The 18,369-nt window shown below is 44.8% G+C and overlaps 1 protein-coding gene across 1 annotated transcript in view; it reads left to right on the forward strand.

The window, feature by feature from the left end:
- TDRP (testis development related protein) overlaps positions 1-18,369 on the forward strand; it is a 99,539-nt gene that overhangs the window by 77,932 nt on the left and 3,238 nt on the right. The window contains exon 3 of the mRNA XM_088479760.1: positions 6,124-6,227. Coding sequence (XP_088335886.1) covers positions 6,124-6,227 — 104 coding nt within the window. The remainder of the gene's footprint in view (positions 1-6,123; positions 6,228-18,369) is intronic.

Genomic DNA, 18,369 nt, shown 5'->3' on the forward strand with positions numbered 1-18,369 from the left:
AGCGCCTTTCCCCTTTGCTAATCGCAACCTTAACTAAAATCTGTAAACTTCTGGTAGTTTCACCTCATTATTCAAGCACGCAGTGATTACCATACCATCTCACTTCCCCTCCGCTTCTAGAGAGACTTGCCTACCCTCTCCTTACCTGCTTTCTTTCCTCACACAATCTACTTGGTCCTCTTCAATCACGTTTTGTTCCTAACACTCTGATACTGCAATTTCCAAGGTGGCCAATGATTTGATCACTGTTAAATCAAGTGGCCATTGCTCACTTCTAATTATTTGGGATCCCCCTGCTGCATTTGACAGTGTTGGACACACTCATCTCATACAAACTTTGCATTCATTAGGTCCAGGACACTTTCCTCTCCTAGTTCTCATCCTACTTACCAGATTGCGCTTTCAGTATTCCCTTCTCTGGATCCACCACCTTTCTTTTTTTTTCACCTCCGCTTCTTTTACAAGTTAGAGTACCATAAGGCTCAGGGGCCTATTCATCATACCTAAACTGGAGGTAATTAGGTTTAGAACTCGCATGGAGTTCTACCTAATTACCGGAGGAATTCATCATTCCTCCTCTCCATAACTCTCTATTCCGAAAAGCTGTCATTTTTACAATGACAGCTTTTCGGGAAATAGATACTTTTCCCTGCCTGCTCCAACTTACCGCAGCTGGAAACAGAGCTGCGCATGCGCTGTTACATCTGTAAAGCCAGCGCATGCGCAGCACTGCCTACAGATGCGGTAATTTTGTTCACCCCCCCCCGTCCAGCACTTACCTGCCCGCGCAGCAGCCTCCGGCTCCGTCTGCTATGCTGTCTCATGTTCTCCCAGCAAAACACAGTACTGTTTAGAAAAAAATAAAAAGTGGGGGGGGGTTTTCTAAACTTTGTGTTCTGCTGGGAGAACACGTGACAGCATAGCAGACGGAGAGGAGAGACCAGAGCGCCGGAGGGAAACGCCGGGAGACCTGCCCAGCTGGAAGCAGGTAAGTGTCACCTACTATATGCCACCTCACAGTGGCGTATAGTAACACCATCAAATTCCGAAAATACATAATTTTCGGAATTTGATGAATACCATAATTTCCATATCCACATACTAATGTATGGGGAATGTGGAAATTAACGCAGGGGGACTTAGCAAGGAGATATCAGTGTTATCTCCTGTGCTAAGTGTGTTTATGAATACTAAAATGACTGTAATTAAGGAAAATGTCCTTAAAAACATTATTTTAGTGTTGATGAATAGGCCCCTCAGTCCTAAGCTCTTCTCTTTGCCTTGTCTCTTGGAAAGCTGATCATCTTATTTGGATTGCAGTATCATCTCTATTCAAATGATATACACGTTTACTTATCCTCTCCAGATCTTTTAAATGGCAGGTGTCACTGACTGGTCATCTTGGATGTACTGTCGCTACCTCAAACTTTAATATATCAAAAACATGGCTAATAATAATCCCACCAGTCAACAGAAGTAACCTTCTGAACATCTCCATCTATGTTGAAAGCACAACAATCAACCCTACTCCACAAGTGCGCTGGTTCTGAATTGTCCTTTGTTTCCCACATTCAATCCGCTTCCTAATTATCGATCTTCGATGTCCTAATATTTCATAGCGGATCGACAGAACTGGGAATTGGCTTGTAGATGTATGGCCAGCTTTATCCTCATGTATCAAATACTTACTCTCCTATAGATTGTAAGCTTGCAAGTAGGGCCCTCTTTCCTCTGTTATTACTCAGTGATGTAAATTGTAATGCGCGTTGTAATATGCTGGCACTATATAAATAAATGTTAATCAACAATAGCAGGGTCAGGTCTTTTTTTGTCTTGATTTTGCAATTGTAAGTGCTTTGATGTAAGATATTGTTTCTTGAAGACATTTTGTTTCATTTAGGTTCTTATTAGACGTTTGTCTCAGTATTCAAATTATGTAAATAAAGAGATACCCTATTGTGTTAAGAAGAAAACTACTTATCTGTACTCAAATCTGATGCAGTATTGGACAGGGCCAAATAACATGTAGGCCCAAGCCCAGGCATTGTACAATGCTTGTAGTAGTATTTAATACTATATACAATGCCAAGGTGATCTATAAGGTTATTTTTTGTAACGCTTCCTTTACGTAATCTTCTGCATAGTGGTACTGGCTCAAAGCAGTAAATTTACTTCTAGCTTTGCTGTTGCAGTCGCCTGTGTTAACTCATAGTTTGAAGCGAGAGCAGGTTACGGATAAAATAGTAGGCCCAGAGGAATACATGCTACTAACATAAGTATTGAGGGTGTAATTTAGGGATATGGTCCATGGTGTCTCTAATACTCCCTTCAAGTTGTTTTCTATACTTTCCATCTGTACTTTGCATACTTGTAGCTCTACAAAGATAGACTCCGTTTTTTTCTATTCTCATACAATAGTAGAGATTTTGGTTAATAGTTGATTCTTGATTATAATTTGACCAGTTGGTGACACTGTTTTCTATAGATTTCATTTTCTCACTGCATAGTATTACATGGCATGTTCTACTCGCACTAATGCCGTCAATTAGAACAAAAACAAGGTATTCTCTACAGAAAAGTCATGTGCAACAATTGACAAAGCAAAATTACTTTGAAAAATGGTTCATGTTCCATTTTTGTGTGTATCCATAGCTGCTGAGTGTATTACACAGACACTAATGCTATACTACAGAGGTAGACATCCTGTGTCTCTCCAGCTGTGGTTGTATTCTGTATACCAGGTCCTCACAGCAGGAAAGGTATTTTTGCTATATATTATGCAGGACATCAGCCTGAGCAAACAGAAACTTCGCAGTAAGTTTAAATGTTAGTTGGAATCTGGGCACATATATTTCTATATACCACGTTAAATCTGCCCAATCCAGATCAAAATACAGATATCTGGTTCTGCTCTGAACTTATTACGTTTTTAATTAATAGATATGTTTTATAAGATCACATGATACTACATGCTACTACTCCTTCAGTTTCTCTCTAGCACATTCTTCCCATCTAAAACATGTCCTGTGTTAGGGCCCCACAAATCTCTGTTCTTGGCCCCTTGCTATTATCACTGCACAAGTTTTTTTGGGGAAATAATTCACTCATTCGTCCTACAGTACCATCTCAAATCTGCCTATCCTCCTCTTCTCTACTCTCTTATGTGTCTATCTCCACATAAAGCTCAATATATTCAAAACCAAGCATCTCCTCTATTTCCACACTCACCTCCTCCCTCTATTCTCCCTCGCCATCAAGAACACCAACATTTCCTCAGTCTCCCAAGATTGCTGCCTTGGCGTCCTTCTTGATTCCACCCATTATGTTACCTCCATCTTCAAAATATAGCTGGGATCCATGCCTTTATTACCCAAGTAAAACTAATAGATATTCCCTACTCTGTAACTACTGCAGCCTCCTCCATTAGCATCGCAGCTGCCAGTCTGTAGATGGCACAGATCTTTTACCTTTCTATTTTTTTGTTCCTCTTTTACTTTATTATCTGCTCCCTTCTTGACAACTACTGTGGTTTTTATTTGTGACTGTGTTTGTTCTGTATATTGCATTTATTAGTTCTATTGAAGAGAACATTGATCTGTGTATGTTGCAGTCCTGCTTTTTATATTTTTAAATCTTGTGCCTGACTGTACCGTAATACTGTGAATTCCTGGAAAGTGCTCTGGCCATTTCCATCACTTCTTGCCCTTTCCTATTTCCAGACCATTGTGGGTGCTGTTTTTTCGCAGCATGCAACAATCAAACAGTTGGCAAGAGATGTAGAGACAAGTTTTCTCAACAGGAGTGAGCTCACACGAGATTTATCCTGTATTGTCGGCTTTCCGCTGCTTGCAGGAAGTAAAGGAAGGAAGTATCCTGGGCTCACATTTAACAAAGAGAGCAACATAGCTAAGACAGCCAAACTGACCCACACATGCAATCTTAATGAGTCACAAAGGTATGCTTCTGTCAAATGTATCTGCTGGAGAAGATCTTTAGTGTTTTATACAGCAGGTTTTCCATTTCATGTGTTTTTGTTTTTATTATTTAAAGCTTAACAAGTCATTTCCAATTTATATTATGCATATTTTAAGGACCACACAATCAGTATATTTGAATGGTCAACATTCCCATGGATGTGTGATTTTACATATGCTAATGATAAACTATTATTTGTAAAGGGAATACTTGCCCACTCTGTCAAAATACCTGGGGAACTGTGGAATTCCTGGTATAGTGGACAAACCTCCCAGATCCCGCCTACTTCTGCAGTGAAGTGGGAGGAGCGAGGAATTATGATGACGTCCTTTCCTGTGAATCTTGTCATAAGGTCCCCCTAGCTTAATTCTTTCAATAACCACAGTATGCATTTCGGTGATATTGTTTTTTATTGTACTATACCCCCGCACTTTTCCCAACTTGATCTGGTCCCTTCTGATTTTCCAGTGGACAGCATTAAAAAGTAAATAAGTTTGACTAAGGGGCATGAACACTATAGCGTCAGTCTGTGCATTGTGCAAACCAACTAGCTTTACCTGCAAAGAGAGTAGGAAAGTCAGGGCACTTAAAATAGTCTCTGTATACAATTAAGTAATAGATGCAAGAAACATCACAGGAAATTATTATAACCTATGTTAGTTTTTCCTTTAATAATGTGTTATTATTGGCAGAATACTGCGCAGCTGGGGTAGGGCGCTGGAATCCGCAACCTATTAACTTGTGGCTGCTGGACTGTGTAGCCTGTTAGGATTATGTCACAGTGGAAGACGTGTCTGGGTTCAGCACACCGGGTGCAATTATATTTGCTCAAACAATGCACTTGGCCTGAGTGTATAATGGTGTTAAGCATGTTACACAGTATGTTGATGCTGGTGGCGGTTAGTTCACATATGGTACAGCTTAACCAGGTCCTAGGTTTATTTTACTAGGTAGAAACAAGATGTTGCCTAGAGAGACCGGGATATACAGGTATAGTAACTGTATAGAGCAGCCTGGAGCGCGAGGACATTGTAGTGCAGCAGGCAGTATGATGATACTAACCCCAGTGGTTAGTGGCACTATGCTCCTCTATGGCAGTACTCTGCAGGCTCTAGTTATGGGAGTTTTGGCGGGCGCATCCATTAACCTGGAACACTAGTGAGGAAAAACGCAGCAGCAGGGTGCGCATGTGCGGCTGTGGTTTGGCAGGTCCTAGAGACTGCCGGATCAGTTACCTGGACGTAGTGTGGACAGGCAGAGCAGAAGCGCTCCTCATCCAAATATTGTACCTTTAGCTGCTTCTTCTTAATGGAAATGATAGTCCTCTTAACTCCTTAAAAGGAAATGCATAATAAAAAAAGTAAAATCTAAATATAAACCTTTCTTTCATCTGTCTACACTTTAAAGCCACGCCATTGCCTGCTCACTCCTGGGCGAGCTCAGGGAGGACAGAAACCTCCCGTGGAGTAGAAGCCCTTCTGCTCCACGGGAGGTTTCTGTCCTCCCTGAGCTCGCTTTATGACACCTGCGTTACGATTTGACAGGTGCACCACCCCAGTCAAACTCCCCACCTGCCACTGTCCTGGGGTAAATGAAAGTACATGCAGGAGGAGTACAGAACAAATAAACCTGTAATTTCCAATATAAATAGAGTTCAAGTTTCAGTCCGGACTGTATAAACAATTGTACTAAACTTTTGAAATTAATCAAGATTTGTTATGATATAATTTTGATATCTTCTCCAGAAGGCTGCAAAATGTGCTACGTTCAGACTGATACATTTCCAAAGAGTGGACTAAAATGCTCAATGTTTGACTGTTGATTCTGGAAATGAGTTGTATGCAGAATTCATATTTAAAGTGTAAATGAAATACTTCTAACCTTTTCTCTGTAGTGATACATATCGCCTGTGTATTTTTCTTTGTCTAGTACAGAGCTCACGTTTTCCAGGTCACGCAGCAGGTTCACAGGTGCAGTCATTACTCACTGACACATTTTAAAAGATCCACAGGTGGAGATAATTATATTACATTTGATTCTGTGAGGAGACTTGGAAAACATACACTGTTTGGGGTCCTGAGGACCGAGTTTGAGAACCTGTAGTCTAGTACAATTGAATAACCTCATTTGTATTTATTTGTTCTCCAGGTTCAGGGCGCCAGCTTTCGAGGCTGGAAGGACGTGACATCCATATTTAACAAAGATGATGAACAGCAACTGTTGAAAGGATCAAAATCTCCTAAATCTAAAGGGTAAGAATTAAAAGACCAGGTAAAAGAAGATACAATTTAGTTTTACGGTTCTCAAATGTTAATGTATGTATGGTGTCAGGTACATGCTGGATTCTGGCAGGTGCACTCGCACAACACAAAGCTTCTCTTGTACTGCACAGGGCTAGTGGGGACAGAAAAAGATACCAAAGTCACTAGTCCTCCCAAGCAGGTCTGCCAATGTTTGTTTTTCTTTGGTTGTTTTTATTTTATAATACAAAGAAGCAGGGTTGGATTTTTTTTTTTTTGGTGTACACTTTTATTTATTTTTAAATTTTTTTAAACCAATTTTATTTGCATTAATGTTTTCATGAAAATTTGCCATGTATTAGAAACCTTGATTAACAATGTTTTAATGCTTTCTAAACATGGTTAGAAAAAAAACCCTGCAAAGAAAAAACACCATTGTATTATGTAATTTTGTGCATTACCCTGAAGACAGTCAAGAAGGTACTAACACTGAAACTTTGGTGGTATATGTAGTGCGGATTTATTAAATATACTTTGTTAAATTCCTGGGGGTAAATTTACTAAGAATAGAGTTTGGGTGAGTTTAGGCATTTTTTTCATTTTGCAAATTTACTAAAGACAAACTCGAGTGAGTTTCGAAGTGTTCTCTCTTTTCACTGTTAAAACTCATGTGAGTTTTCAAACAAAAAAAAGTCACCATCGGCCAAAATAGGAAGTACTTTACACGAAAAAGATGCAACTCGGAAAATTTACTAAGAATAGAGTTTCCAATCTCGTGTGAGATTTTAGCAAACTCACTGTAAAATTGAAGTTTTAAACACTCACCTCCTGAGCTGCGAGTTTGGCAGAAACACACACAGATCAGTGTGATTTGTGTATGTTTCTGTCTGTATACCTAATATGAAGTATTTTTATAAAAAAAAAATTACATAGGGTCCCCCCCCAAAAGCATAACCAGCTCCGGACTTGCCAGCCAGTCCTGGTTCCTAAAATTATGTGGAACAAAATGAGTAGGGTTCCACCGTAATTTAGGTACCAGCACCAGGCTGCAGGGCCAGTCCTGGTTTTAATTATAGGGGAAAAAAAATGCATAGGGGTCCCCCTATTAAAACCAGCATCGGACCCAAAACGACTGGGGTGTAATGTCACAGCCCGGAGACCCTATTACCGGGTCTCCAGGGCCAAAGCATTCTCACCTGACGTCACTTGGGCCCAACAAAGGGGTCCCCCCTCTCCTGAAACCTCAGGCTTTGTCTGAAGCCCGGGGCTCTTCCCTGCACCCCTGGGCTGTGGGTACGGGGGTAAAAAAGTGAAGAATAGAAAGAAAATTATTGTGTTTTACAGTGGAACTACAGGTGCCAGGATGCCTGCCCTTTGGCACTTGTGGAACTACAAGTGCCAGCAGGTGGCTGGTACCCGTACCCCCACTGTAAAATAAATAAAGACACCACACACACCGTGCCTAATAAAACTTTATTCCATACACCTACCCATTCACACATACTAACCTGCTGCCAGGTGAACTGTCCACTTGTCCCATGTAGAATCCATAAGGAATTTAACCTGCAAAAAAGATTCTATACTCTTTCATCCTGGCGCTGGTCTCCGTAGCATCTAGGGAAGTCACTGTCACCCGCTCCATCCACTTACGTTAGCGCTGTATGTGTGTGACCACATAAAGCGCTCACTGGCTCCCGACTGAACAGTAAGAACAGTCAGAAGCCAGCAGCCAATCAGCGGCCGCTAATTGTAGAGTGGCTGCTGATTGGCTCAGACAACTGACTTGTCCACGTGGGAACTGTCAGGAGCCGGAGCCAATCAGCGGCCACTCTACCGTTAGCGGCCGCTGATTGGCTGGCGGCCTCTGACTGTTCTCACTGTTCAGTCGGGAGCCAGTTAGCGCTGTATGTGGTCACACACATACACCGCTAATGGTAAGTATATGGATCGGGTACTCTGTTTTTTTGCAAAGACCCCCCTGGATGCTACGGAGACCAGTGCGAGGATGAGTATACAATCTTTTTTGCAGGTCATTCCACACGGATATCTACTTGGAGAAGTGGGCAGACCAGCTGTACAGGTAAGTATGTGTGATTGATATATGTGTGTAATAAAGCTGTACTGTCTAAGGCAGGGCTCGACAAATCCTGGGGGCCAGGTCGCCATGGCTAGCAGATTTTGCTGCCTTGCTACTAGATTTTGCAGTGAGGGAGGAAGCAGATCCTCATCAGCTCCGGCGGAGATTTGTGCTTATAGTATTGCGGTGTTCATATCATGCACAGGAGTGCATGTGCTGAGTGTCACCTGCGGTGACTGCTGTGCCTCTGTCCGTCCCAGCCTGCACTGACGACTCTTCTCCATCCTGGCCTGCTCTGATCCCTGCTGTCTGTCCCAGTCTACGCTGATCCTCCTGTATGTCCCGGCCAGAGCCGGATTTACACTTCATGGGGTCCTAGGCAAGTTACTGGTCTGGGTTCCCCCTCACCCGTCCCTACAAGAAAAAAAAAAAAAAAATTTGACATAAAGGATGTTAATCTGCTGAAAGAACAGGTACTGTGGTGATATAAGTACCGCCATAATACCGGTGCTGTTCATATGGGGTAGCTTCACTGGCCAAATCTGCCATATTTTACTGCCAACAGGGTTTTTCACCCAAAGAGACAGCTAGGAAGGAAGTCCCCTTAGAGAGGCAGCAAGGAAGGGAGCCCTCTAGAGATAAACAGCTAGAGAGGCAGTCCCCCCAGAGAAAGCAGGTAGAAAGGGAGCCCCCCAGATACAGGCAGCTAAGGATATTGGGCCCGATTCAGCACGGATCACAAGTCTGCACACGCATACTCCGGGTCGCTGTGAAAAATATGCTAATGAATGCATACGCACCGCCGCCGTAGCACGAGATGCAGACGCCCAGCACTATATAATGCAACCCTCTTTCCTGTACTCAGCCTGAGAAGTTAGCAAGACAGCGAAAACATCGGTAACATCGAGAACCATCGGACTCATACGCACAATAGTGGTTGACCTGACTTCATTCAGCATATGGGCCACTTCCTGTGTGCAAGTAGCCTGCGACCGCTTCTCGATTTCTGCGTTCCTTGGTGAATCGCGCCCATTGACCAGTGTTGTTTAGTAAATACTGATGATTTGATTCTGATTGTCAATGTTTTGCAATCAATGGCGGAGTTCCAGTGTTTCTCCGCCATTCATGGCTGAGTTCCGATGTTAATGCACTTTACCCATCTCTTAGTCCCACCCTCCATCTCTGATTATCCCTCCAAGGTTAAGTGTCCACACTTGTGCCCCCACCGATGATAAACCACTCTGTCCATCCCTACCTTTGAAGGAGAGTTAAGCAAGGGAGTTTTGTGGATTTAAACAGCAAGGAAGTGAGCCCCTAGAGCCTCACAGAGACAAACAGCTTGGAAGAGAGTCCCCATATTAAGATAGCTAGGAAGGGATCCCCCAGGGAGAGACAGCTAGGAAGGGATCCCCCAGGGAGAGACAGCTAGGAAGGGATCCCCCAGGGAGAGACAGCTAGGAAGGGATCCCCCAGGGAGAGACAGCTAGGAAGGGATCCCCCAGGGAGAGACAGCTAGGAAGGGATCCCCCAGGGAGAGACAGCTAGGAAGGGATCCCCCAGGGAGAGACAGCTAGGAAGGGATCCCCCAGGGAGAGACAGCTAGGAAGGGATCCCCCAGGGAGAGACGGCTAGGAAGGGATCCCCCAGGGAGAGACGGCTAGGAAGGGATCCCCCAGGGAGAGACGGCTAGGAAGGGATCCCCCAGGGAGAGACGGCTAGGAAGGGATCCCCCAGGGAGAGACGGCTAGGAAGGGATCCCCCAGGGGGAGACGGCTAGGAAGGGATCCCACAGGGGGAGACGGCTAGGAAGGGATCCCCCAGGGGGAGACGGCTAGGAAAGGATCCCCCAGGGGGAGACAGCTAGGAAGGGATCCCCCAGGGGGAGACAGCTAGGAAGGGATCCCCCAGGGGGAGACAGCTAGGAAGGGCTCCCCTAGGGGGAGAGAGCTAGGAAGGGCTCCCCTAGGGAGAGACAGCTAGGAAGTGAGTCCCCAGAGAGAAACAGCTACTGTAAGAAGTCAGCTCCCCTCTCTCCCATCTGACAGCACTGCTATCACAGCAGCCTTAAGCTGGCCACACATCTAAAGATTATCTGTCCTACCAGCCAACTAGTTGATTGGTTGGAATGAAAATCTGGTAAGGAATTCAATCAGCAATTGCTCCCAAACACTGGAAAATGGACCAAAACTGTTGTTTGAACAAATAGTTTAGATCAAACATTTAACAAACTTGTTTGAATTACCATTTTCATCTGTTTTCTGGCATTTAGGAGCAAATTGCTGATCATTATTTACTCTCATACGTTACCAGATTTTCATTCCAACCAATCAACAAGTTGGCTGGTTGGATGTAAGTTGGTCTAGTGTGTGGCCAGCTTTACACACTGCACCAGGGAGGATAACTGACATGAATAACAGGAGAGGGGGACTGGCTCTGGTGGGGGATGGGGAGCACCGGGGACGGCAGAGGAACAGGTCACGTACCATGAGCTGTGCTGACTCAAGAGTGATGGCAGAGCAGCACGGCACCCGCTGCCGAGCACCGCATCAGTGACGGGCAATATTACTATTCTATCTCAGGCAGCAGTCACAACGCCGGGGCCCGGGTTAGGGCAGAGATGGGCTGATGAGAGATCCACAGCACAGGTATCCATGCAGGGGGCGGGCATCACTCATCACTGCACCCGCCCACAACTCCCCATCATTGCTGGTAACTCTGCCCACACCACTTTCCCCCCCCAACTTCCTGAAGGCAGCAATGACAGCTTGCTTCAGCGGGGGATTCACTCCCATAGAGCGGCGTGAGTTAGAGAACCGGCACCTGGCAGCTGTCCAATCAATGCACTGACAGCCTGTCGGGCCCGGAAGTATATAACAAGCCCAGGGCAAGAAAAAATGCTGTCTATTTTACATCCCTGTCAGCGGGCCCCCTGGGACTCGACAGGCCCTAGGCAACCGCTTGTGTTGCCTAGCGGTAAATCCGCCACTGGTCCCGGCTGTCTGTCTCCTATCTCCGGCTGCATAGAGCTCTCCGGTAGTAGGGTCTATGGTATGACCATGAGGGGAGGGGGGTTTTGTTGTACTTTCTGGCACCATTATTTTATGTGAAATGTGGTCCTTTATTAATGGAGGGTGTGGAGTGGAGCAGGGGAGCTGCGCAGAGCAGTGAGGGGGCCTCCATTTTACTGTAACCATTCAACTGTGACTATTTTGTGGAGTAGTATAGTGTGTATAACAGTTGCATAACACACATAGCTGTCTACTCACTCCTGTAATTTTTTTGTGGGGGACGGTGGTCTGGCTCCTACACTTTCATCCTGGCTCCTAGATTAGAAAAAAAAAGGTGTGTGTTTGTGTTATGTCATTATTTAACTATTTATTTTACAGTGTAGGCACGGGTGCTGGCCGCCTGCTGGCACTTATAGTTCCACAAGTGCCAAAGGGCAGCCATGCTGGCACCTGTAGTTCCACTGTAAAATACAATAGTTTTCTTTAAATTTAACACTTTATTACCCCCGTACCCATATCCCAGGGGTGCGGGGAAGAGCCCGGACTTCAGACCAGGCCTGGGGTTTCGGGAGTGGGGGAACCCCTTTTTTTGGGGGTCCCCACCTCCCCTGAGATCCCCGGCTTGGCCTGAGCGACTTGGGGTGAGAATGCTTTGGCTCTGGAGACCCGGTAAAAGGGTCTCCTGGCTGTGGCATTACACCCCAGTCGTTTTGGGTCCGGTGCTAATTTTAATTATAGGGGGTCTCCTACGCATTTTTTACCCCCCTATAATTAAAACCAGGACTGGCCATGCAGCCTTGTGCTGGTACCTAATTTACGGCAGAACCATACTGGTTTTGTTCCTCATAATTGTAGGTACCAGGACAGGCTGACAAGTCTGGAGCTGGTTAGGCTTTTGGCGGAGGACCTCACGTCTTTTTTTTTTTTTTTAAACAATTTTTTTACAGGTGCAAAACACAAGCCACTTACACATATCCCACTGATATGTGCAGGCTGCTTGTTCCGGGTGAGTTTGCCAGAGAGAAAACACTGCAATCTCGAGTGATTAATCTCGCCTAAACTCGCAAATAGGGGGAGAAATCTCGATCTGCTTCACCATCGGAAAACTCACTTTCAGCTAAACTCACTTCTCAGTAGATTTGCGACCAAAACTCGATTCTTAGTACATTTACCCCAGGAGCGGTGTCCTTTTTTTTGTGGATTATTGCTACACTCGAAGATATAGGAGATATGCTGCAGGACAGTACACAAAGCATCATAAATCAGCAGATTGAGTGCTGAATTACACTTTTGTCCTGTCCCAACCTCCATTCTGTCCGTTCCCGGCGCCCTCCCCCCTGTCATGGCTCTGTCCTTGTCGCTCCATACCCACCCTACCATTTGCCATTATTTTGCCTTCATCCCATAGAGAGAGATAGATAAAGATAAATAGAAATATAGAGCGAGATTAGATTGGTGTTTCCTTGCTTATTAAATTGTTCTATTTTTTCTTACTAACAGTAAGTAGAAAATCTTGGTAATCCGGTCTTTGTGTTTATTTTTCTCACAGAACAGCAACAAAATGTACTTTTTATGACGTATAGTTTTTAACCGTCCTATATATTTCAAGAATGTCTTGGGGGGGGGGTGTGGCCTGACTGCAGACCTGAGTGGCAGCACTGTACGGGAGCTCCGTCCGAGGAAGCCTGTAAACCCCTTCCTCAGCATATAAAGGGACTTTTTTTTTCCCCCACATACTGGCTGTGGTGGAGCTAGGTGCAGGGGAAGTGAAATTAGCCTTCCCGGAATCGTTGGTGCGGAGGCGGGAGACCAGAGGCCTTCTCGCGCCAGAAGCCGCGGCCTAAATTTTGGGTCATCTGCCCGCGGCGGATCGTGGAGTGCCGCGCGGCTTGACGAAACTCCACACGGAGCTGCCCTGCGGCTGCCGTGGATGCCGGGTCGCCTTCTACTAGCCGCTGTCCCCCGCCGGCCGACCTTATCCCTCTGAGTGGATCTACTTACCATCCGGGTGCCGCGGATCGTGGCCTGGAGCTCCGGCGGGGTCCCGCGTGGCGCTGCTGTAACGGGCGCTGCCCGGCGCTCCTGGTCGCGGTGAGTGCGTCCCCTGGTCCTTGCTTTCCTCAGCTGTGCCGGTTCTCTCCTCTCCCAGGGCTGCTGCTGACCAGACTCCATTAGACGCCTCTGAGGAGGCCGAGGGCGCCATTTTGGATCAGGACTACATGCCCATAACATACTTGCTTCTTGCTGGTTCTGCACTTATCAACTTTCTGTATGCCCTATCCATTCCAATACTACAATCCCCCTATTGGATGAACATTGCATTCCTCTATATCTTCCTCATACCAGGATAATAGCATACATTGCTGTCATGTTTTTTCAGTGATTTACTTTCTCATCCCTATGAGACCTCCACAGCCCATATTTACCTAATACTACACTGTTGGTAACAGTAACCATCTATCTTCCCATATTTGCTATACGAAGACGCCAGTATGCCCAACAAAAGAGGCAAGTTGTCTACTCTCGCGCCTCCTATTAAATTTGTAGCACAGAGAACCACCGATTCTTCTTCTACTGGGAAATCTCCGCTGACAACTAAGGCTGTTCCTTCTCCTGTCCCTGACGTCAACCTTGATATTTCTGCTGATGCTCCGCTTACTGTCCGCACTCTTCACCAAATGCTTCAGGCATTCCGCACGGACCTTACCTCTGACTTTCAAGTGTCTATTAAGCAACTCACTACTGAAGTGACAGGTATTGGAGACCGCACGAATAACTTGGAGACTAAGATGCAAGAACTAGTCTCCTCGCATAATGACCTTCTAACCTCTCACAATTCGGTCCTTACGGAGTTGACGGCGGTCAAAAACAAATTGGCAGATTTAGAAGATAGATCCCGGAGGAACAACGTTAAAATTAGAGGCGTCCCGGAATCGGTATCAAATTCAGAACTTCAGTCCTTTGCTTTAAATATCTTTCAGAAGCTATTGCCATCTGTAGAAGTTCGGGACTTATTGATCGACCGCATTCATCGCCTACCTAAGCCCCGCTCAGCTCCAGCAGGTTCTCCCAGAGACGTTCTCCTGCGACTTCACTTCTTTCACATCAAAGAAGAGATACTCAGGGCGGCACGTGATTCGACAGATGTGGAAGTCCTTAATAACCTACAGTTGTTTCCTGATCTCTCGATTCATACTATAAATACACGGAGGACATTCCAACCTCTTACGAAGGCGCTTCGGAATAACGACATCCAGTATAGATGGGGGTTCCCGGTGAAGCTCCTAGTACGAAAAGATGGCTCGACATTTGTAATCTCTTCCCCGGAAGCTGGCGTTAAATTACTAGCAGAATGGGAGATTCCGGTCTCGATCCCTACACCTTCACAAGCTCTCCCTATCCAATCGGAGTGGTCTCGAGTGGGATGAAGCCGATTTTTGCTGCCTTTTCTGAAATCCCTTCCATTTTTCTTTTTTCCCAACGTCAGAACTCTGTTTCTTTCATAGATACAGATTTGGATTTCTTTTGCAGTCGTTTCATGTTATGTCGTTTCATAAGAACTTACTGGTGTAAAGGTCTGTTGTTTATTTACAACTTCTGTGTATTGTTTTGTTTACAATAAGTGGTTTACTGTTTGACTACAATAATCCCTTTCCCCTCCTCCTATCCTCTTTTCCATCATAATATGTATTGGGACTATCTCCCTGTTGTTAGGATGGAGAGGGGTAGGTAAATATGTTATATCATTATATGTTTATATTATGTCTCATAATAGGTCTCAGGGATGGGTATTGTCACGACCCGCCCCACATGTTAACCATGTTGCCGTATTGTTTTCTCACGGCAACTACTGTGGCCCGATATACCGGGCCTTTTGGGTTCTCTATTTTTCTTTTTTACCTTAGTTTTTTATTTTTCTCCTTCTTCTTTTTTTTTTTTATGTACATCTGTAACTTTTCCTTTTTGTTTTGCTGCTGTCTGACATGTATACTTGGAGGAGCTTACATTATGCACTGTTTTCAATGTCCCAATGGTTAAGGTTCTTTCGCTAAATGTCAAGGGGCTTAATTCCCCACAAAAGAGACGCTTGGCTCTTTCTACTTTTCATCATCATAAGGCTAATATTGTAGCTCTCCAGGAGACACACTTCTCATCCTCAGCCCCCCCCGTATTTAAGGATCATAGATACCCTGTATGTTATACTGCTAAAAGCCCTCTCAAACGTAATGGAGTTGCTATACTGTTCCATGTTAACACTCCATTTGAATTACATAGGAAAGTGGAAGATGGGAATGGCAGGTTTCTTATTCTCATTGGGAAAGTTGAGGAGACTTTAATTACTTTAGTATCTTTATATGCCCCCAATTCCCGACAGGTTCCCTTTTTACGAGACACCTTTGAGGAAATATCTAAAGTTAGACAAGGTGCTCTCATTTTGCTGGGTGACTTTAATTTAGTCCTCGATCCTAAACTAGACAGGTCCTCGCCGCAGGGACATTCCTCTTCCCCTCGTGTAACGGGCCCATCGCTGGCCTTTAAGAAATTATTGGCGGAATATGATTTGTATGACGCTTGGCGTACTTATCTACCTGATGAGAGGGATTATACCTTTTACTCTTCGGTCCACAATAGTTACTCCAGAATCGATTTAGTCCTTCTGGATAAACGAACTCTACAATCTACTAAAAAGGTTAAAATCCTCCCTATTGCTTGGTCTGACCACGCGCCTGTCCTGTGGATTTGGAGTATAGGCAAACACATTTCCTCTAAGCGTCCCTGGCGCCTTCCTGAGTATCAATTAAAAGACTCAGAGACTCGGCAGGCCCTAACAGATTCTCTTAAATTATATATTCAAACTAATTCCCCTACCGATACTTCTGTTTTCACACATTGGTGTGCCTTAAAAGCAGTACTCCGTGGTACTTCCATTCAAAAAGGAGCTCAATTTAAGGCTCGCTCTCGTGAATTACAGAATAATCTGGAAACGTCCCTTCGGTCCTTAGAGTCCCAAAATCAAAATCATCCCACTAGAGCATTGCGCAAACAACTCCAAGAAGTGCGAACGCAACTCCAAAAGCTCTTTATCTCACGTATGCAGGCGGCTTTTTCACGTTTACGACACAAGTTCTATACGGCCGGTAATAAAGCCTCCCGCCTACTAGCCCGGAAGCTGAGGGGCCAGCAAGCTCGCAATAGAATTAAATGTTTATTAACCCCCTCGGGAGCGAAATGCCTTAATCCTCTTGACATTGCCAATTTATTTTCGGATTATTATGCAAAATTATATAATCTACGTGAGGATCCCTCAATCCCCCAACCTTCAGCTACTGTTATATCCTCTTTCTTAGATAACCTATCTTTTCCCTCCCTGGATGCGGACGACCTGGAGTCTCTGAACGCCCCTTGGTCCTTGAAGGAAATTCAGGAAGTCATTCAGAAACTACCCAGGGGCAAAGCCCCTGGTCCTGATGGCTTTTCAAACTCCTTTTACTCTGTATTTACTGAAGCCCTCTCCCCAATTTTGCTAAATTTATTTACGGAAGCTTCCGATATTGGATCCTTCCCACCCGAAATGGTAGAAGCTCAAATAGTCACCATCCCGAAGCCTGGTAAAGACCCCTCTGAGTGTAAAAATTATAGACCCATCGCGCTCCTTAATACGGATGTGAAAATTTTTGCTAAATTAATCGCCAATCGTTTAAACCCACTGCTCCCCCGTCTGATACATCCTGATCAAGTTGGGTTTGTCCATGGGCGCCAGGCTCCTGATAACACCCGAAGGGTTTTGGATTTAGTGGAATGGGTATCGTTCAATAAGGGACAATGCCTTCTTTTATCCCTTGACGCTGAGAAGGCGTTTGATCGGCTTCACTGGGACTATATGCGTCAGGTTTTACATCGGTATGGATTTCGGGGCGATATTCTCCGATCCATTAATGCCCTTTACTCTGATCCCTCTGCTCGTGTCTTTAGTAATGGATTTCTCTCCTCACACTTCTCAATCTCTAACGGCACAAGACAGGGGTGCCCACTCTCTCCACTAATATACGTGTTGGCCATAGAACCTCTTGCGCAAAAGATTCGACAATCATCTGAGTTCCCAGGGCTCTCTGTTTATGATACCTCCCATAAGTTATGTCTGTTTGCAGATGACGTTTTGTTGTTTGTCACCGACCCGGAGATTTCGCTGCCATCGCTCCAAGGCATTTTAGATACTTACAGCGCAGCATCCTATTATAAATTGAATGTTACAAAAACTGAAGCTTTACCTATTAATATTTCACCTTCTTATTTACGATCATTAAAGAGTCATTATCCTTTTATTTGGAAAAAGTCTTCCCTATCCTATTTGGGAATTAATATACCTTCCTCTATTGATGGTGTCTTTACTGAAAATTATGCTCCCCTTTTGCTGCAATTGTCCTCTCTAGCCACTGCCTGGATGAGCCACGAGATCTCCTGGTTGGGCCGTATAGCGGCGTTCAAAATGATGCTCTTACCAAAACTGATGTACCTATTCCGTGCTATTCCATATGATGTCCCAGGGAGGCTACTGCAACAGATGCGCCGCTTGATGGTTTCATATATCTGGAAAGGCAAAACTCATAAAATGGCCTATAGTCGCATGGTTCGTCCTAAACCTCAGGGAGGCCTTAATCTCCCTGACCTGACTAGATATCATGAAGCGGCCCTTCTTTCTCAAATATGTGACTGGTCTCTCCCTCCTGCAGTCAAACCCTGGGTTGATCTGGAGCATGCACTCCTGCGGCACTTTCCCCTCCCTGACCTTTTATGGATACCTTATAGATTGCGACCACAACCCCCTTTATTCCCTAAAACAATATTGGACACTTTAAAAGTTTGGGATAACAGTCTCTTGGCCCATTTCGATTTTGCCTTACCTACCAGAAATGTTTCCCTTCGGGCGCTGAGCAGGATCTTGCCTAATCTCAATTTGTCCTACTGGATGTCCTTGGGCATGGTGTCTTTCGCAGACTTTCTTTCCCCGTCCTCTTTAATATCATACACAGATTTGTGCATTAAGTACCCATTGGGATCATCAGCCTGG

This window comes from Taudactylus pleione, unplaced genomic scaffold (genome assembly GCF_031769625.1).
Source record: "Taudactylus pleione unplaced genomic scaffold, aTauple2 ptg000244l, whole genome shotgun sequence".
Lineage (NCBI taxonomy): Eukaryota > Metazoa > Chordata > Amphibia > Anura > Myobatrachidae > Taudactylus > Taudactylus pleione.